Source organism: Corvus brachyrhynchos, unplaced genomic scaffold, assembly GCF_000691975.1.
Source record: "Corvus brachyrhynchos isolate BGI_N302 unplaced genomic scaffold, ASM69197v1 scaffold167, whole genome shotgun sequence".
In the NCBI taxonomy this organism is placed as follows: Eukaryota; Metazoa; Chordata; class Aves; order Passeriformes; family Corvidae; genus Corvus; species Corvus brachyrhynchos.
The window spans coordinates 2,971,243-2,992,483 of NW_008239547.1; the positions used below are offsets into that span (position 1 = coordinate 2,971,243).

Consider the following 21,241-nt stretch of genomic DNA (forward strand, 5'->3'; position numbering starts at 1 on the left):
GTTAGTATATGGTTTGTCTTGCCCTCTTTGACTGTCTTACTCTTGAAAGACTTTGCTAAGTACAGAATAGGAATAATTTCTGACAACTGCATTCCTAAAAGTAGTGGGCATGTGGCAGGCGACAGGAAACAACACACACGCAACATGCCCATTGCACAAACCACAGAGGCAAATTACCTGGCTATTAAGTATTGCATTTTTTTAATATACTTTTCAGGAACTTGGAAGTGTGTACAGTGTCCTGGCTGCCATTTTAAATGTGGGTAACATTGAATTTTCTGCAGTAGTATCTGAACATATGATTGACAAGAGCAACATTTCCAATCCAGTAGCCCTTGAGAATTGTAAGTGTTTTTTCCTTAATTTAACATTGTTTTTCTTCAGTGTTTTCATAGCAAATTTATTTTATTGTAAGAGAGGTATCAATGAAAACTGTATTCACGTGGAAATTTTGCAAGAATAATTAAAAATTGGAGGTAGATGAATTCTAAGCCCACCTGAATTCAAATGCAAAAAAGAAAACAATTTCCATGTTATGCATCTTATTTGACTAACCAGTTCTCTGGCATACAGGAAACATGATTAATACTGCAGATGCCTGAAAACATTTTTGGAATTTTTCCAAGGCTATTTCAACATTTGATGGAGAACCTCATTAATGCATTGAATAGTTTTTTCCCAGTTTCTTTCTCAGCTGCTCATTACTTGTTCCCCACATGTGCCTGTTGAAATACAGCTCACTAGTTCTTTGGAAGGGATGCCTTACATTATAAGCTGCTGGGAGGTGGAGGAGGCCAAGGGGCAAAGATTCTCAAAAAATTTGCTACACTTTCTCAGTAATTACACCTGAGGAGATAATGAAGTCTTCATGCTATCTTCTTACATGTTTTCTTGCCATAGAAAAATATTGTGGAACTGGGAAAGAAGCACCCCTTTTTTTGGAGCAAAAGGAGAATAGCAGTGGCTTCTATGAGTGGGTTATAACTGAGAGGGTTATTCACACCTCACAACTTGGATGCTTCTTACATAGTCACCTAGATTCCCTAGCATTTCTCCATAGACTGGAGAAAAAGCCTCCTTGATAAAGGAATTTAGAACCTAAAGCCTCTGCTTTGAATCACTTACTCATTGACTGCAGTGGAAGATAGGAAGGTTGGTGACTAAATTAGATAACAACACTTGTTTGGTGTGAAAATTCCTCATTAGTCCTAGTTCAAGACTTTGATTTGGCCCTTATTCATGATACATTGCACTTGCACCTTTGATTGCAAAAATGCCTGTTTCACCTTCCAAAATCTGTCTCTGAGGTATGCCTGTGCCATTCCTTCCTAGGCGCATCCCTGCTGTGTATTCAGGCAGATGAACTGCAAGAGGCCCTCACCTCTCACTGTGTCGTGACTCGAGGAGAAACAATTATTCGTCCCAACACTGTGGAAAAAGCCACTGATGTCAGAGATGCCATGGCCAAAGCACTGTATGGGCGCCTCTTCAGCTGGATAGTCAATCGCATCAACACTTTACTCAAACCTGACAAACATTTAAGGTAAAAGAAGATTTTGCAGAATAAAGAGAGATTTTTTTCTGGGAATAATATTGTCTACACTAGAGCCTTTAGTGTAGTTAAGTTCTTTTTCTCTGCTACCTTTTTGTTTATGATACCACCATGTCAAAAATGTCTTGTCCTATTCATAATATATAACGAAAATACAGTAGGTATGGTTGGCAAAAGCATCTGGTGTTTTCCTGTTGATCTTTACTCATTTAACCCTTTCTAAATTACATATTAGCTACTTTTTGTTTTGTATTTTTTTCAGAGTAAATTTTTGATATTCATCATGTTGATTGCATAGGTCAAATTTTGCTCTTATTTACACTGATGCTGTTTCTTTTGTCACTGTTGTTATGAGCATGGTTTCATATATGTGTGGGAATAGTTTTCAAACACATTTACTGAAGGTATTGTCCACTTAACGCTTAAAAGGTGACATTTTAAACACCATATCAATAATAAATAGCTATGGTTTTCAAATCTGTATTTCTTGGATTTTTTTCTTCATAAACATCAGAGGAGAGCCAAGGTTGCAGTCCTAAAATTCATCTAAACTTTCAATATTTGGTTACAGCAGAGCAACAACAAACAGAATTTTAATCAGTAAGTGATAGGATAAAATCCGTGATAGATGGGGCAGCACTTCTAGCCTGTATGCCCTCACTTGTCTGTTACGGAGCCCTTTTCAAACTGAATATTTACTTATTATGCTGGTGAGGAGGGAGAAAATCCAACCTGAAATGTTCACTGTAAAAAAAAAACCCAAACAACTTTTGCTTGATCTTGTGGTAGTAAAATAATTTGCATTTACTATTTTTATGTAATTAGCTCTGAAAAAGGAATGGGAGAGTTAATTTTAGCAGTCTATTCATCAAAAATGTAATCTTGAGACAGATGAAACAGTCACCGATTTCAGATCCCTCCACAATGAAATGCTTCTTTTTTTGAGATGGACTTCACAAAGAGGTTTAAGTACTATTCATGAGTGTCTTGAGGCTGATTCTTAATTTCTGATTTCATAAATCTTTATTTAAAAAATAGTTACAGATAGCCGCCCAAAGAGGTTTTATCAAAAGAATGTGATTTATATTTTGCCTAGAAAGACACTAATGACAGCCTCAGTTTATTATAAAATTATATCCTCTTAATTTTTTGCTTCAGCAAATAAATATTAGACCTTTTTTCCAGTTGCAGAAGTGATCACGTATCTTCAGTAAGTCCTACCTAAAATATCAAGCCAAAGTTTTTCCAGTGCTTCTCTGGAATTTAGTTGGTAATTTCAATGCATACCACATCCTAGTGCATAAAGTAGTTATTTAGCTGCATAAAATGTCTAGCTAGTCATTCTTTTTACTTTAATGTTAAACTAAGCAATTTTAATTGTTATGAGTAACTAATATGAGGAAATAATACTTAATGACAACAGTCTTTAATTTCACGATGTTGGTGAGTAAAGCCTGTGTTATTACAAGAGAAACAAAAAGAAGTGTGTGTTCTTTCTGCACTGTAGTTGGCTTTTTAGAATAATTACTAACAAATATTAGTGTAAAAATAAAATTATAAATCCTCTATTCACTTATCAATTGACTTAGTTGTTGTGTGATTCAGTGTATCTGTTCTGCATATTCAGTAATCTTTGAATTGATCTGCATTTATTGTATTTCAAACAAACAATTATTGTCATTTTAGGAGAAATCTGGTTCAGCCAAACTTACCCTGTGTCACTGGTGTTCAGATTTGGCCCATGATTTCCTTTTGTGAAATAGTAATGAAGGTAATTAATGTAAAATAGATACAACAATGGAAAGTATATTTCATCTTTGCAGTGAAAATGATGATGGCTTGAACATTGGAATTCTTGACATCTTTGGCTTTGAGAATTTCAAAAAAAATTCTTTTGAACAACTGTGTATCAACATTGCCAATGAACAAATTCAGTTCTACTTCAATCAACATGTCTTTGCCTGGGAACAGGTACGTGTTGATTATTTTGATAAAGCTTTAGTATTACTGAATGTATGTAATGTTTCTTGTCTCAAGAAACTGCGTTGTTCCTTCTCCGTAATAGGTTGTAAATAACAGATTATAACAAATGGTTTTTAAGTATGTATTCCGTGAAGCAGTGTTTGCTATTTGCAAGTAAAATGCCAACATAAAATGCATTAAATTTGAAATTTACAGTAGCTAAGCAGCACTGTGATAATCTGATTGATGCAAATGCAATATTGTTTTCTTGAGGAATAATGAGTGTTGTAATGTATGATTCTCTAGTTAAAATGTAAATGAGTGGTAACAAAACTTTAAAAGTGCACTGTTCATAATAGTTTACTAATAAGCTTAATGAACACTGAAATTCCATTTTTAAAAACTGCAAATCTCATAATTATTTTGTTCTTATTGAGAAACTAGATCATCTCAGCTAAATAAATAATTTATTGTAAAGCAGAGAAAAGGAATAGCATTGTAAATATAAAAATTTATTAAATTGAAGAGGAGAGGGAAAAACCTCAAAGAATATAATCTCAACTTTGTAAATAATTCCAGGAGACTTAAACTAACCACCTTTAAATCATTGTTCAATATTGTTATTTGAAGAAATAACATGTTTAGGGAAAAAAAAATTGATCTTGCTGAAAATTGAAATATTTCAGAATTCTGTATGGCAGAATAGTCAGAATTCAAACTGTAGGTGAAATTATACTTCTGCTGTTTTACTGAAATTATTGGTGTTTATGATACATGGATGAAAATTCTCCTGAATGCTAATTTTAATTGTTAGTACAGTATTTTGTCAGTGTTAATCACTGTTTGTTTTAAGGATGAGACAGATATGAGTTTGGAATGTGTCCATGTATGCAGGTGTGTACATGCATGTACAGGCATGTGTCAGTCTAGAGGTGTCTGTATCTATGTGTAATATGGCAATTTTTTTTAATGGATCAATGTTTTATCCTCTTTCCAATTATTTCAGGAAATGTTGTCTTGCAGTCTTGTATCTTGTAGCTGTTTTTCTAGATTTATGTGCAAGATTATTGACACAAGTATTTCCTTGGTTTTAATATCATCTAAAAGTCAGAGAAAATTTAACTTGATCTGCTGTAATTACTTAGGCATCTTCTTTCCAAAGTACACAGGTTCACTAAAGAAGGGCACTTGGCTATTGCTGTTTCTAACAGTTGGAAGATGGAAATAGCACAGACTGCAGCAGCAATGTTTATTCCTGTCAAACCCAGGCACTGTCCAGGTCCCATGGACTTGCATATGTCCACTTTGCTTAAATGTTCCCTAACTTGATCCTCCTATGCTAAGTTTAAGTCTTCCTTGCTCCAGACTTTTTGCCCTTGGTCTCAGGGACCTGGGGTTATCAGTCAAGACCTATGCAAAGAAAGCATTGAATATCTCAGCCTTTTCCATGTCATCCACAAACTTGTTCAGCAGCAGGACTACATTCTCCCTAGCTGCCTTTTGCTGCTGATGGACCTGCCTTGGCTTTCCTAGCCCTATTCCTGTACACCCTAATACTGTCTTAATGTTCCTTCTCTTTTTTGATTGGAGTCAAGTTCAGTGTAATCTGCTTTTACTTGTTGCTAGGTATCCCAGTACAGAACTTTTTGGCCAGACCTATATTAATGCAGAGGTTTGTGGTGTCACTGTGTAGTAGGAACAGTTTGCCCTCTTGTATGTGCCTTGCTGCAGTGTTATTCTGCAGGGTGGTTATTCTGCTACTGAGCAGATGAGGGGAAAAATTAACTTCTTACTTTGACAATATATAGTTTGTCCGTTTCTCCCTGTAGGAAATTAGTACAACAGCTACAGACCCTATGGAAGGGGAAGGTGATCTTTATTTACAGAATCTCTAAGTATGTCAGTTGTACCCATTTCCATTCATTCTCTCCTAGATTTCATTGACTCACACATAGAATGCACCACAGTGTGTGTGTGTGTGTCTGTGTCTCTGTGTGTCTGTGTGTCTGTGTCTGTGTGTCTGTGTCTGTGTGTGTGTGTGTGTTCAAGTGGTCTGGCCAACATAATTTGTGAGTGACATATAGGATAATGGACACCAGCTGGCAAGTCTTCATCATGTCTGTTAGGTTCTTCTTGCTGAAATAGTTTTTGGACATATCTTTTACAGCCTTTAGCAATCATTCTTTGCCTCAAACCCTTATTTACTTCAGTGTCCATACTCTTTAGGCAAGGTCATTATCTGGCTTTCCTTGTTTGGAATATATATATCTTTATGCCTGCAGTCCATTTCCTTGGTGGGCTCATAGGAAAATTGTGTGTGATGTGCTACAACCTCACAGTCTTGCTCCTGCTGTCGGATTTAGAGGGTGTTCCCCTCACTAACTCTCTGCACTGTGTTTTTATGTAAGTGAAGGCCTTCTGTTCTTGATGTAAGCAACTCTTGCCCCAGTTTTATTGTTACGAACAAATGTTCTTCATTCAAATCACAGGCTATCACATGGCTATTCTTTTAAGACTCTTTCTTCTGGTGCTTAATCTCAAATTCCCATTCATATTTCATTTATACCAGTCCTAATATTTCTATTACAAGTGTCCACATCCAGCCTGTAATACCAACCAAGTGTCTACCTTAATTTACATTAAACCACTACATCAGATTATATCAAACTTTGTTATATTATCTTGTAGCAGTCTCCAAAGATATTACTACAGCAGTGCAGAATGAGCTATATAGTTCATGTACGTGTGGGTGTCAATCTCCCCCTTTCAGAGACGGGAGATGAGAAATGTGTTATTCTGCATTATAACCCAATGGCACAGAATGATTGATAGTCATTATAAGACATCACTTTTCACTTATTTATTACATGGTTGTCCCAGTTGTACATCACAAAAACAGCCTTTGAGCAAGCAGGGGGCGTCAGAATCTTTTCTGTTCACCGTAAGAACTCTCCTGTGTTGACACCTGTAATATACTTTAATTGTAAATTAAAATAAAAAGTATCACTGATGCAAAAAACAAACATTAGGATGATCTCTGCCCTTTGCTGATGTATTGCCTGACTTTACAAATGACTTTATATGCAAGGGTTTGTGTCTAACTCTAAAAGACAGAAGTTATGTTTACAAGAAGGCTGGTGCCAGCAGTCACCAAGACCTTTGTGTTGACTTTCCATTAGCCTGAGCTGACATGGTTTCAGCATTGTCAGTGGTCTCTTTTCTCTATCTGAATCTGAAAAGTGTTCACAGTTTTGCTTTCCTTGGAAGTGTGGCCTACACAAATAAGGCCTCAGTAGTGATGGGGTCAAAGGAAGGAACAGTGATACTATCACAACCTGAGGCTCAGGGTGTCAGCTAGAGTGGAGTGTCTGTGTGCCAACGTGGAGAACTCAAGTCAGAATTAAGGGAATTTATTCTTTATTGTTGACTTAATTTTTGTATTTAATAATAAAGGCTTTTAGGCCTTAAGGCAATCTCCTTTCCCTAATTTAACAGAAAGACTGAAGTGGGTATATAGTTTAAGACAATGCAGATTCCCAGTAGCCAATGGAGACAAATAGATATGTCCCTATCTCTACTGACTGGGGAGAGAATCTGGCCTCTCAACTTAGTCACTGCTTTTAGTCTTGCTGGCACAAGGGGTTTTTTTGTTTAATATAAAGCAAAGCAGAACTTTTGGACCTTCAGTGCTGTCCTTCAGGTTGTTTCCCTTACATATTAGGTACTGATGTAAGTTAATTTCTGTTAGTTCCAAGATCTGCAGGTGACATTGTCCAGCAAGACAGCCTTCCCCTTCCTTTCTTATTTGTCATTCCCCCATAAAAAGTAAAAGGTGTAATGGCAGATAGCTAAAGCATTTTGGAAAGTAGCAAGTTTGCTGTCATTTGAAAGGATGATACTTTTTGCATTAAATGTATGCAATGTTTATTTTACATTCTCATGACAATTTAATCTTCTAGTTTCAGCTGGAAAAGGTTGGTTCTGGATAAGTCTCTGGTGTCTGCATTTGAACCAAAGTGTCATCATAACATGTTCTCAGCAAAATGGCATTACTTTATTAAACATGAAGACCATTTCCTAATGCATTTAATAATTCTTTTGTTACCACTGAAACAGGTGGTACAAGCTAATGTTACCTAGTTTTGATCATAGAAATTATACCATGCAATAGTAAGATGAGATGGGAGCCCAATTAATAGTGTAACTCAATTATTCCTTTTGACATGCCATCCACGGGAATACTTTCTAACTTCTTGAATTTCAAGAAGTAGCTATTTTGCGGAGCTTTCTTGTCACAAAACATCATGGGGGATTACAAAATCCTGTAGCTGATTCATCTTATTAATTCAAATAAGACCTATTTCATTACAGTTTTATGATGTCCATCGTTAAAGCTTTTATATTTGCTGCTTGTATCCTAATGATGTGGTTGAAACCAGCATTGCATAAGTAAATGTAGTACAGTATCATTTGTGAGTCATCTGTCACACTAGTGCCTGGCTTGGTTATCAGCTGTCCTTCAGGAGCCCATGGGAAGTGATGGAGTGAACTCCTTCATATCCTGCTGGGCAGATGGCAGCATTACCCGAACTGTCAGTGCTGACACTCATTCAACTGTCGAGACACAAAAGACACAAAAAGGTCACATACACTGCAGGCTTGGAGGTCAGGCCCTGCATGCTGGCTGGGCAGGGAGGGGAGCAAATGTTGCTGTTACAGTATAGTAGTACAGCTACTAAGAGTTCCTTTCTTTTTTGAGGAGAACACTTTATCAGCTCTCTAAACCAGCCTCTCTCACAAGCATTTGAAGTTAGGAAAAGTTTATCACTAGATAGGTGGGTTGTGAGAGCTTGTTTGAGGATGCCCAAGTGTCACAGAAACACTTTCCACTGATAGATTCATCCTGAGGAATCTCTTCCCTTTGCCCCCTTGATAAGGGTACTCTAGATAATTCTAGGAAGTAACTGCTGGTTCCATGCACGTCTGTGTGTCAGTGCAGCTGTAGCCCTCAGTTTAGCTGCCGCTGCTCCCATGTTATCTTTGGGAGATAACACAGATTCATACCCTTTCTGCCACCAGCTCCTACAGGTATATAATTAACTTCTTGCCTATATCAGCAATACATTTATTAGTCTCCTGTCTTGTCCTGCTACTCAGGTCATTGATTAAAATAAAAAGCAAAACTCCTCCTGTCCACTGCTTCAGGGGAGGCATGAATGAGGTTAATGTTAAGCTTCTCAAACAAGGAGCCCTCACGGGGCTGTAGGAGAGATTCTTACTGATTACACCCTTGTATGGCATATAAACTGAATTATAACCTATCCTTAAGAGTGAAGAGTGTCCTGGGAAATTAGATCAATCTGGATTCCAGAAGGGTTTAGGTATATATTTCGTGTCCTCTTTCAAATGGATCAGTAGATCTTTATTTATGCCTGTATTTTTAGACCAGTTTTATTGATTTTATGCCTTTTGCTGTTTCTCTGAGGTTAAGAGGAATGAAACAGGTGCTATTCTGTTGTATATGAAAGTGAACTTCTTTTTTAAATGCTCAATGTATTGCCTTCTTCACTCACTCAGATGCAAATGAATGACACATAAGGAGAGGTCTTCCAAGGTTAGAGGTCTTTGAACTCATTAATATTAGCCATCATTCATTTTTGTGACACTCTTCCCACAATGAATTCAGGATAGCAAAATTGTGATGTTAACACCATACATGAATACAACACTTATAAAGTCCCATCCTTTGGTCGAGGGATGATTTTTAAAGTAGATCAAAAGGCTTAACTCTGTGTTTCACAGTACAGCCTGCACAGGACTGAAGACAGCCCTGGCACAAACAGGATCACTGTGTGGTAGATAACTGCTACTGCTTTACCTAATGCAAGCAAAAATAATGGGGGGTGGAAGTCCCTAGAGCAACTTTCCCTTGGTCAATCTACAGCTTGCTAAAGGATTAAGGAAGGTCATTCTTGTGTTCTCCAGCTATAATCTAAATTATATTCAAGATAAAACCATTGCAACACACTGTGTGGACACATTTGTTATTTGCTTTTTCTTAGTCTGGGAGGAATCCAGAGGTATTTGCAGTCTTCAGGAGAAAACCAGCCAGACCAAACCAAACAAAAAAAGCAAACCCAAAAAGTCCACCCCACCGGCTTTTCTGTTGTTTTTAGATCTTGGGGAATACCTTTCCCCAGTTCTTTAAAATGAGTGAAATGTGTTAGAGGCAATTCTGAGGCAATTTATTTAATTCCTAGGAAGTATGTACACAATTCTTTAATTTTTAGAAAGTATGTGCATCTTTCTTCTCCACATAAGAATTTTTCGAGATGTTTGAGGAGGGATCAAACAAAGCCACTGTAACCTATAGTCACTTTTGTAAATCTTAGCCATCACTTAGATCTGAGCAATGAATTGGGAATGTAAATATAGCTCTAAATGGTTAAGAAATTTTCTACCTTTCAGACCAAGGAAATAAATAGGCCCTGAGATCTCTATTTGCAAACACTATACTTTATCTTCTTCGACTGTTTCTTTAATTCTTGCTATTCCTGTAAAGTATCTTACTTTATCGAATATGCCATAGGAGTATTGAATTTACATATTCAAAACCAAAATCCCATCTGACACTTGTTTCTGCAAAACCTTAATGTCTTTAGCCCTGAGGCATACTTTCTCAGTGTCGTTTTAATTTGCCACAATTGACAGTTTGAGACTTATTTTCTGAAGTGGTTCTGTATGCACAGAGCATGCCTTCTGTTTCTTGCTGCAGAATGAATACCTTTACGAAGGTGTTGATGCAAGAGTTATAGAATACGAGGACAACAGGCCCCTCCTAGATATGTTCCTGCAGAAACCAATGGGTTTATTGTCTCTGCTGGATGAGGAAAGTCGATTCCCACAAGCAACAGATCAGACGCTTGTAGGTAAGTATATGGTTCATTTCACAGTTTTGCAGCTTGTCTTCTGTTAGATTTTTGTTTGGCATATACAGCTTGGACTACATGCTAGTTATTTTTAGTGACTCCCCATTTCAGTATCACAGTGTGTTTGAGGGAGACAGGGAACCTAAACTGCTGATCCAGGTTTCAAGTTCTCTGGCCTTCAGGAATTTTTTGCTGCAGAGCTTGAAAAGTAAAGATCAAACTGAGTTAAAACTCTAGGTTCATAGACCAAGAACACTGTTTGCAAAGTTGAGTCATGTTCAGCTCTGAGATTTTTGATGAGCAGTATCTGAGTTTTCTAGTCACAAATTAAAATTAAAAAACCTAAATTCATTGTAGTTCAGATCCTGGCTATTTCAGTGCTATTGAGTAGTTGCAGTTACCGGTGACTTAGTTATGTCAGTGGTATTTCTGTGCAGATAAATCCTTGTTTAACTCATTTTTGAATGTGCAAAGTGTCAGATTAGAGTTTTTACCAACACCCAATTACAAAACTTAATAACATCCAGTAACAATGCCCATGCTAAATCAATTCTATGAGTCTGTTGTTCTTCTAGCCTCATACTTTTTATGAGGTTAGAAGAACTCTACAGTACTGAAGCCCTCAATCAATCAGTAAATGTTTTCTCACAATTCCTCAAGGAATCCTTAGGAAAGATTACTACATTGTTTCATATATTTAGATCTAAATCTTGGAAATGCAAGCCCTGGAAGTGTTCAAAACTCATGTGGATGTGTCACCTGGCTTAGTGGTGAACACAGTGGTGCTGGCTTAAAGGTTGGACTCAATGATCTTATACTTCTTTTCCCACCTTAATGATTCTATGATTCTATGATTTTCTGAGGTCACACATTAAAAAATTGATACAAAGTAAGTAACTTGTCCAAGAGCTCCCATATTCTTTATCCAGAGTCTTTTGTTGCAAGACCATTATGGTATCTCTGTCCTTGAAAGCCTCAGTGTCTGTTTTGTGCCTCTGCATTGGCTGAGAAGTCAGGCAATATCCTTGGAGGGACACAGCTTCAGAAGAGAATGATTGTACAGTAACTCTGGTAAAATAAGCTGTGTGTTTCCTTTCAGAAAAATTTGAAGATAATTTGAAGTCAAAATACTTTTGGAGACCCAAAAGAGTAGATCTAACCTTTGGAATTTATCATTATGCAGGAAAGGTAAGACACCTGATGATGTTAGTTGGGGAATGGTAGGATTGGAAGGAAGTAGAAGAGGTCACCTGGGTTGGTTCTCAGCAATTATCTATTCAGTCCAGACATGGGTATGTTGGCAAGGTCTTACACATCACAACTAAATTAAGAAGCTATTATCCCTCATTTAAAAAAAAAAAAATCAATAGCAGTAGTATATTTTTCTTAAATGTCACCAGGTAAATGAACTGACTGTATTATAGAAGACCCAAAACATAACTGGTGTGTAATGCAACTCAGTGCTCTTCCCCTTAGTTCCTCAAAGTCCTACACCATGCTTGTTCCCACTGTTTCTAACCAGGACCCAGCTCCATTCTTTCTACTACCTCCTACACCCCATCAGCCTTACTTAGTTCTTTACTTTGTCATCATCCAGACAGAGAGTGCAGGCCCTGCTTCCTGCTTCATTCAATGAGCAGCATCGTGCCTTCCTGTACAAAGTGACTTGCTGCACGTGCCATGCAAACACAGGAGGAGCTGCTCTTACACTGCAGCAAGACGACACTGGCCACCTGAACCTTGCCTTGGGAAAGCAGGAGCTCCCATCTCCTTCTGAGCTCTTTTAAAGAGTACAAGAGTGAGCACTGATGTCTCTCATAGGAAACCATGTTGGGTCTTTGCAGTGCTGGAGACAAATACTGCCCATCAGCTGATGGAAGATAGCTTACCCCTTAAGTAAGACAGCCAGCAACAAAGAGCCTCTTGTAACTCCTCTGAACCTCATCTCCAGCTGAGTTGCATTTCACCAGCCTAGCATAACTCACTGCAAGGCGTGGAAAGCCAGGTCTTCCTGTACCATTCCTGTTACCAGCCACTGAATACGGGGATTACACCAGTTCCCCATCAGTGTTCAACAAGCTCTTTCATTAGGAAGTTTCTTCTGCTGTCTAACTTATGCCTCCATTGCTGTCATATAAATTCATTACCCCTAGTCCAGTTTACTGTGGAACTGGAAAAAAAAATTATTTCCTTTTCCTTTACAAGTCTTTTTCATCATTTAAGACTGCTGCAGAGTTATTTTGTGATGGATTTTTCTAAATTAAGCATCCCAGTATCTTCTACCCTTCTTGACAGGTCAAGTTTTCTTTTGAATCCCTTAGATTACCACTGAGATAGAACCCTGAAGTTACATTTTGAGTTACATACACCATTCTTAGAGAGATTTCAATTGCCAATATGTAGTTTGTGATTCTACAAACTTCCTCTACAATTAATACAGAGATCTCTAGGAAGAGTGTTAAGTCCTGGGTCCAGTACAGCACAATATAAATAACACAGAAAGATTGTACAGTCATATGGATAATCCTACGAGGTGTGGTTGAAATCAAGTGCATTGTAATTGTGCATTTACATATGTACTGGTGTAAACAAGGACCACAATACACTTGTCCTAGTGATAAATCCACACAAATTAAAACCGCTATTAACATATCTGCATTAGAAAAATGAATGCCTCAAGCTACTTTGGAATGATGGATTTGCTTTCAGTGATCTTCATCATATCTCAGTATTGAAAAGTTAGAACTTCCAGTGATCAAAAGACAGACTGTAAGCAAGAGTGAGCCTGATGGCTGAAAAACTATTTGTGTGTCTTGATACATCAAAAGCCCTATTCCAGAAAGCCTGAATTTACAATTACTTTTCAAAACCCAAGAAGACATATAAATGTACTTTTTAAACAGGTTCTATATAATGCAAGTGGATTCCTAGCCAAAAATAGAGATACTCTGCCAGCTGATATTGTGCTGCTACTGCGATCATCTGAAAACAACCTGACGCGACAGCTGGTAACCCATCCTCTCACAAAAACAGGTATTGCTGTTGTGGTGATCTTCTTAGCTTTCTTTAGCCATCATGATGACCACTGCTAGGTTTCATATGACCATTAATTGATGACATTATACATTTTGTGGCTTAACTTTCCAACCATAGAATCTATACTGAATGGAGCCTCAGCCATCTCAAGCTGCTGGGTCTGGTCAAGTGCCAAGGAAGTGGTAGAGACTTCTTTCAGGCCCCTCTCTTCAGGGTAGGGGATCAAGACAGGGAGTGTAGTTCATCTCTTGAGTTGAGGACTGAACAGGAAGGGTCAGGTAAGTCACTGGCCTGTTTTGGACAGGGCATATATAAATTGCCTCAGTGCAATTTATCTCTAAATGGTAGAGAACAAAGGTTGGGGCTCCTAACATCTGCTGCAAAGAGTGAGAAGACACTCCTCTATTTCCTCAGTCTTAAGAGTCCTTTACAAAAGGTAAATGATGGGGTCCTAGTAGTAAGCTCTTCCTCAAGGAATTCAGAAGTTGAGGTGAAGGAATAAAACTGGCTCCATGGAAATTACTCCTAAATTGCACCTTACTTGAACTATGTCCTTGCAAAATGTCCTACCTTCCACTTCAGGATGATGGGTAAGTCTCCTTGCAACCAGTTTATTATTGTGTTGTAGTACTCCCTGTGTGATGGCATTGATGCCATACAGTACTTTCTTGTGTAACTACACAGGAGACGTATTTCTAGAAGAACAGAAAAGCTAAATTGGAAGAGCCTAATGGAAATGAAAATGTTATCATAACTTACAGAAGCTGAGGCTTTGGCAAGGCTTCGGTTCTTTACAAAGGGAGCATTGCTAATAGAATGCAAAATTCGGTCTTGAAATTTTATTTTAAGTGAGTGTTCCTGGGAAAGCACAGAGCTCAATGTCCTTGCCTGAACTTTTTGACTCGTTGATATCTGCTAATATACTAAACTATAATTTCCAAAGAGTCAAAGTAAGCGTCCAAATGGTTCCAAGAACTGATCCCAAGTCTTAATGTTTTGCAAGATAACTCTGAAGGCTGTTTTAGTCTTCTTGTTAAATATTGTGAAATGCTGCATGTAGCCTTTCAAAACTGACCCAAACCATCCAGCCACAGCCAGCTAAAAGTTAGGTTTCTGATCTATGTTATTAATCTAGAATCAGAGTAATTGTAGAGGTTTACGCAAAGTCCAACCCATCTTGCCTGTCTCAGGTGTTTCTCTTGGGATGGGGAAAACCTCCTCTGAAGGTGTGTCTCTCCACTGAGTACAGCAGGGATCCTCTAGACACCTCACTTTCAGATAGCTAAAGTTAGCTGTGAGTAATCCTCTCTTTTTTCTTCCCACCTGTGATATTCAGCTGAACCCCAGGGAGGTTTAGCCCTTGATATCATCACACGATACCTGATGCATTACCATGACACATATTTGCAGCTGTTATTCCAGCTCTTGCCCACCTCTTCCTGATAGTAGCTGTGCACAGAGATATAGGCTCTCCCAGTGGAGAGGGAGATCCCAGAAGTGTTACGTTATTAGCTGAAGCAGTGGCAGCATGCAGCAATGGTTAGGGTTTATCAAGACAGAGAGACATGATGGAAAGCTCAGCAGAGTTTTCATTATTCCTTGAAAAGACCAGTGTCTGTGTAAAGCATGCCAACACACCTAGTCCTTCAAAGTCATCATAATGAAGGTATTGCTTGATTTAGAATTCCGAAGTTAGAGCCTTAAGACTTTGTCTGTGCTAGTAAACCAAGAGCCAGTGAACAGCAGCTGACACACTCCCACAGGACTGCTCATTCTGATTAATGGCTAGAATGCCTCCCTGGGACAGTTTTTGTCCCTAGTAGCTACCAGTCAGCTAGTAGCCTCCCAGGAGTACCCAGCCACACTTCAGAGAAAGGACAGGCCAGTGATGGTTTCCAGAAAGCTCTGTGGAAAGAGACAACCTTATTTTTACCAGGGGGTTGAAAGAGTAGTGGAGTCTAGAGTTTAGGTGTATAATCTTGAGTCATGCCATGTCACTTTTCCTCAGGGCCAGACAAGGGTGCTAGCCCTTTTTTTTTTAAACTAACATGTAGCACTAGAACTAGAATAGTACAATAACATTCTTAGGGTAAAACCACATGGATGCTCTAAGATGTATCTTTCTTACCTTCTACAGCAGTCAGTTTATTTTTTTATCTAGTAGATGACATATGAGCTGAAGGAGAAAAAATCATCCTGTTCCGTGTTCATGCAACTTCTTCAGAGCTCATTCCATCCCAAGGGTTAAAGGTTAAAGGGGAAACGAGGACATGCTCTGAAAAAAGTCAATGACCTTTATAGTCATATGGTTGCACTGGGGCATGAATAAGGTGTTTCAGCATCGCTTTTAGTTTAGATGAGATGTAAGCACTTTGATAGGTTGCTTTCTTTCATCTTCCCATAGGTAACCTGGCACACACCAAAAGCAAAACTACAATCAGTTACCAAATGTGGACCTCCCAAAAATCAATCAGTCATACAAAGGTAAGAAAACTATTTTGTGATTCTGCATTGAAGCCTAATTTAAACTAGAAAGGCAGTAGTTGTTTTGGTGTTGAAAGTAAGCAAGTAACCCCTTCCTTGGTTTTTCTCCCTCTCCTATTTTCTTTTCTGTTTAGCTGGATATCTTTGTGTTGTGCAATTCATATTCCTTCCGTGAGGTAAAAAACTAACATTTCCCTTCTTTCTGGCTATAGTTCTATAACAACTTCAGGGGAAAAAAAAATACAATTTCCTAGCTGTGTTGTAGCAAAAAGAGAAATTTAAATATTGGTGTGGAGTATAGCCACATTCCTTAGAGAACTAGCAAATTAAGAGTGATGATGAAATAATAGACAGGACCTCAGACATCGTCCGGTTATTTGTGGCAGTTATTAGATTCTCTGTTATCAACTTGTGCCCTTTGTGTGTGTGAATGTTTGTGTAGCAAAGTATTGGTGTAATTGATTTGTGCTAGTGATCATGGTGTAATTTGTGCTGTTTAGAATACTTTTTAAATTATTTATCTTCTCTGAGGGGTGCTTTCTTGGGGCATTGGAAAGGGCACTACAGGCTAACTAGAGATCAAAAGTGTAATTTTTTTTCTTCATCTTTATAGAATGAAGCAGGAGATACTGGACATCATCCAAGAGAGACAACCAGCATGAAAACACAGACAGTCGCTTCTTATTTTAGAGTAAGATATCAGATCTTCTAATAAATATTTCTAGAGTACAGTAAATGTTTATTCTTTTACTTTTTGAAATGCACCTGTTGAGTTAGAGTCATTAGTGATCCATTTGGAATTTGTGAACTGCATATATGGTGCAGCAGTCTGTGCAGTTCAAATATCTTGAGGAGATTGTGATGTTTCATGTTTAACTGTACTTGATTACACAGCCACATTGCTGTCATGATGATGTATGACGATCAATATTAATCTTTCACTTGCTTGTTTTTCCACCAAGGAAGATAAAGGGAGATTGGACATTTGTGGTATATGCAGCATTTCTTTAAGGGTTTAAGAAAGAGGGAAAAGTTAATTGGAAGCAGAAGCTCCAGAGAAAGTTCTTGATGGTCACTGCAAAGAGACTGCCCAGAGTTTATGTTTGTGGCTCCTTCAGCAGTGCTCTGGACCTTCCCAAGCACTGGCTGTGCTGCTGGTCCTAAAATAGAAAATAGCAGGGAAGAGCATCCTTTCCTCTGAAGTGGTGCACAGAGTTGGTTCTGGTCTGAATATCCAGCTCTTGTTTAGTCATCTCTCCCAGCAAACCATAAAGTGGCTGAGGGGATGTTCATGATGGATTGGACACCCAACTCAAAGGAATACCAAGTAAGTTTGCTGATGACACTAAATTGGGAGGAGCTGTCGACTCCCTTGAGGGCAGAGGCCCTGCAGAGAGACCTCAACAATTCAGAGGTCTGGGCAGTCACCAACCATATGAATTTTGACAAGGGCAAGTGCTGCATTCTGCACCCAGGGTGGGGCAACCCTGGTTGTGTGCACAGACTGGGGAATGAGAGGCTGGAGAGCAGTGCCAGGGAAATGGACCTGGGGGTCCTGGTCCATGTCAAGGTGAACATGAGCCAGCAGTGCCCTGGCAGCCAGGAGGGCCAAGCATGTCCTGGAGTGCATCAGGCACAGCATCACCAGCCGGGAAAGGGAGGGGATTGTCCCATTCTGCTCTGCACTGGGGCGGCCTCACCTCGAGTCCTGGGGGCAATTCTGGGTGCCACAGTATAAGAAAAATATTAAACTATTAGAGAGCTTCCGAAGGAAGATCATGAGGATGGTGAAGGAGCAGAAGCTGTATGGGGAGAGGCTGAGGTGACTTGGTCTGTTCAGTCTGGAGAAGAAGAGACTGAGGGGAGACCTCGTTGTAACCTTCAACCACTTCACAAGGGGAAGCAGAGGGCAGGTACTGATCTCTTCACTCTCGTGACCAGTAACAGAACACGAGGAAAGGGCATGAAGCTGAGCGAAGGGAGGCTTAAGTTGGATATATGGAAAAAGTTCTTCCCCCAGAGGGTGGTTGGGCACTGGAACAGCTCCCCAGGGAAGTGGCCACAGCACCAAATCTGACAGAGTTCCAGAAGCATTTGGACAATACTCTCAGGCACATGGTGTGATACTTGGGGTGTCCTGCCCAGGGCCAGGAGTTGGACTTGATGATCCTGATGGGTTCCTTCCATCTCAGTATATTCTATGATTTTATGACCCATAAGAGTTCATTTACATCTATGTCAGAACAATAAGGAGCCAGATCTCTCTTTTGTAGATACAATTGCACACCTTTGTGGGCTGTGACAGATAATTTCAGTTTAGGTATCATGGTGGTCCAAAACTACATACTGGTCAAATATTCTAGATGGAAAAAAATAGTGACTCTCATTCAAATTAATGTCTATGATTCAGTGCATTATCAGCACTTCTAGCATCAGAGGCTGCAAATGAGTTAATTATGTTTACACTTTTCTGATACTATTTTCTGTAGTGGAAATCCTTGCTTAGATCATGATAGCTAATTCTCTTAAATGAAAATTCAGCTTCAGCCCCATTGATTTACTCATACACAGAAATCTATGGGTAACTGAGAAAAGCATATGCCACCTCAGACTGCATGGAAAAAAAGATATCCATTAGCGTGTCCTATTTGTGTTCAGTTGGCACACTAGTGATGGAGCTAATTAAGCACTTTGTTGCATGGTGCAGCTTCTGCCCAGAATGGAATTGCACATTTTAATAGGAGACATATGGCTCTTGACGTCCTACACTGGTTTCATGTAACCAACCTACTGCTGAGTTGCATTATCTCCTGGCTGCCTCTTTCTGTTGAGTCAGGTTGAATCTTGAGGAATGAGCCTGTTCATTTGTGTTTTAATAAGATCCTCCCATGAGGCAATTTTTCAAAACACCAGTCAAGGTTGTTTACAGTCAGATTCCCCTCAGCTGGCATGGGGAGCTACAATCTGCATCCCCTCCACTAGCCTGGTACCCTGTGAGGTGGGAAAAATGCAATTTTGGAATTGTGATCTTGTGTACTTCTAGTTTTGCTCTCCTAAAAAGAGAGGAGACTCTCCCCTCTTGGCAGGGCAGTTATAGTATCACCATCAGTCTATACACTCAACAGGACATGCCAAGATCAGAGCAGTTCAACCAGCCCTTCTTCTGGGGTAGCCTTAGTTTCCTCCAGTCTAATGAAGAAATTGAAATATTTACTGCTTTGCTGCTCTTCCCCTTCCCATCCGTGGATGGATGATTTACTCTCTGGGTGAACAACAATAAAAAGAAATGGGCTGTAATTACCTAAAAAAGCTCCAAGATAAGCAAATAAATGTAACGAGTGTAAGTGTTCTGTCCTGTGTTGGACATGATGGAAACCTGTGAGAATGTCCTGGATGAAATTTGGTACATTTATTTGGAATCAGTGTTTCTCTCAATAGTACACACTAGTAGCTTAGAGATCTCATAAAAGCTAGAATTGGTTTTGGGTCATTTACTTCATCTACTCTTAAAGTACCAGCTTAATGAAATGTAAATGGTTTTGGACATGATTCTGATCATATGAAATAAAATTTCAACTACACATGGACCTATATACAAGTTTCATAAGTATCCTGGTGACAGATCTCTTGTTACTTTTTTGCAGTATTCTCTGATGGATTTGTTATCCAAAATGGTTGTTGGCCAGCCTCATTTTGTCAGATGCATCAAGCCAAACAACGACCGGCAGGCAAACAAGTTTGACAAAGAGAAAGTGTTGGTTCAGCTGCGTTACACGGGAATTCTGGAGACAGCAAGGATTCGAAGACAGGGTTATTCGCACCGTATACTCTTCGCTAACTTCATAAAACGGTAACATCAACGTGAAGAAGCTCTTTTCTCTCCTATGACTGCTGTCCAGTGCTTGTTAAGCACCAGCAGTGTTTTTGGCATGGTCTTTGAAGAAAAATACAAATGCGTTTCCTGTGACAAAGAAGGTTATAGACTGGATTAGCATTGAGTAGTTCAGGCACAAGATTAGTGACCAGTTTTCAATGGATAGGGGAAGATGATGGATCTCAGGATGATTTTTCAGGCTCCCTGAGCATTTGGGTAAAAATTTACTTGCTTATGCTCTGCAAGTTTCTTTAAAGACTTGAGTTTTAGAAATGTAATACTTCAAATTAAAGTCAAGAATTTGGAACCACAGCATCCAAGGAACACCACAGTTTTTCTAACTCCCAACCTTCAGCACTGTGCAGCATCAGCTTGCAGCATCAGGGTAGATGATAATTTGGGATTCCTAGTCTAGGGCTGAAAAGTTCATTGAGTGCATAGTGTTGTTTAAAATGTTATTCCTAAGTGTTAGTCACTTATTAAGAAGCACAGTAATGAATTCAGTGTGGTTTTACAGTTCCTTTACCTACCTTCCTCTTCCATGCCAAAAATCTGTACTTCTCTCTTACAAATAAAGACCCTGAGTATTTGCCTCAATCAGAACAGAGATGTGTGGAATGGAGATCAAAACTGGGGAGAAGCAAGCACCATCTATTCAGACAGAAGTACTTAAAAGTAATAGTGCACTAGAAACAGAGAGCTAGCAGCAGAGTGCTGCAGGTGCATGACATGAGAGGGAAACAGCAGAGGGATGGTTTTATAGCACTGTTTCTGGAAAAAATAATCCTAGGACTGTTGCTGTTTTGGAAGAGTGCAGCATGGGAAAAGATAGTTATCACCACAAGATGTGCTGTAGCTTTTGGTGACAGCTTGTTATAAAAAACCCTCAAACTTAAATGTTCAGGTAAAAGAGATAAAAGCAGTGAACATAATAGGGTAGCTCTCGAGAGGTCATGCCCTTGATTGCAGTGAGGCAGTGCAGATCTCTGGCACTGAGGACATGGCCCGCAAATGAAAAGGGATTTTTATTTAAATATCTGTCTTATTTTGAGGTTGGGGTTTTTTAATAGTTGAGAGTTACAGGTAGACCTGAGATAATGGCAACATTATTTTGTTATAGTAAAAATAAGCCAATTCACTGTGTTTTGCAAAAAGAAAAAAAAAAGGAACTGTAGGTGATAATGGAGAAATCAACATTGTCTCTTTTTTTATTATTCCATGAGTAAACTGTTACCATCATTTAAAGCTGGTAAACCCAGGCTTTGTGTTTAAAGGCTGAATAACAAGAAAAAAAGCAGAATGTACTGTCAGGAAGTACACATAATTAATGTAATTTTCTTAAATTAAAAAACCCAAGATAGATATGGTTCATTTAGTTATAGAGCATTTTGAAAAGTCCTGGAA

The 21,241-nt window shown here is 38.9% G+C and overlaps 1 protein-coding gene across 1 annotated transcript in view; it reads left to right on the forward strand.

Annotated features, from left to right (window-relative positions):
* MYO3A (myosin IIIA) overlaps window positions 1–21,241 on the forward strand; it is a 120,600-nt gene that overhangs the window by 73,989 nt on the left and 25,370 nt on the right. Inside the window, exons 17-25 of the mRNA XM_008639318.2 lie at window positions 218–344; window positions 1,333–1,543; window positions 3,376–3,523; window positions 10,290–10,443; window positions 11,543–11,631; window positions 13,347–13,476; window positions 15,884–15,963; window positions 16,577–16,654; window positions 19,608–19,813. Of these exons, the coding sequence (XP_008637540.2) occupies window positions 218–344; window positions 1,333–1,543; window positions 3,376–3,523; window positions 10,290–10,443; window positions 11,543–11,631; window positions 13,347–13,476; window positions 15,884–15,963; window positions 16,577–16,654; window positions 19,608–19,813 (1,223 nt within the window). The remainder of the gene's footprint in view (window positions 1–217; window positions 345–1,332; window positions 1,544–3,375; window positions 3,524–10,289; window positions 10,444–11,542; window positions 11,632–13,346; window positions 13,477–15,883; window positions 15,964–16,576; window positions 16,655–19,607; window positions 19,814–21,241) is intronic.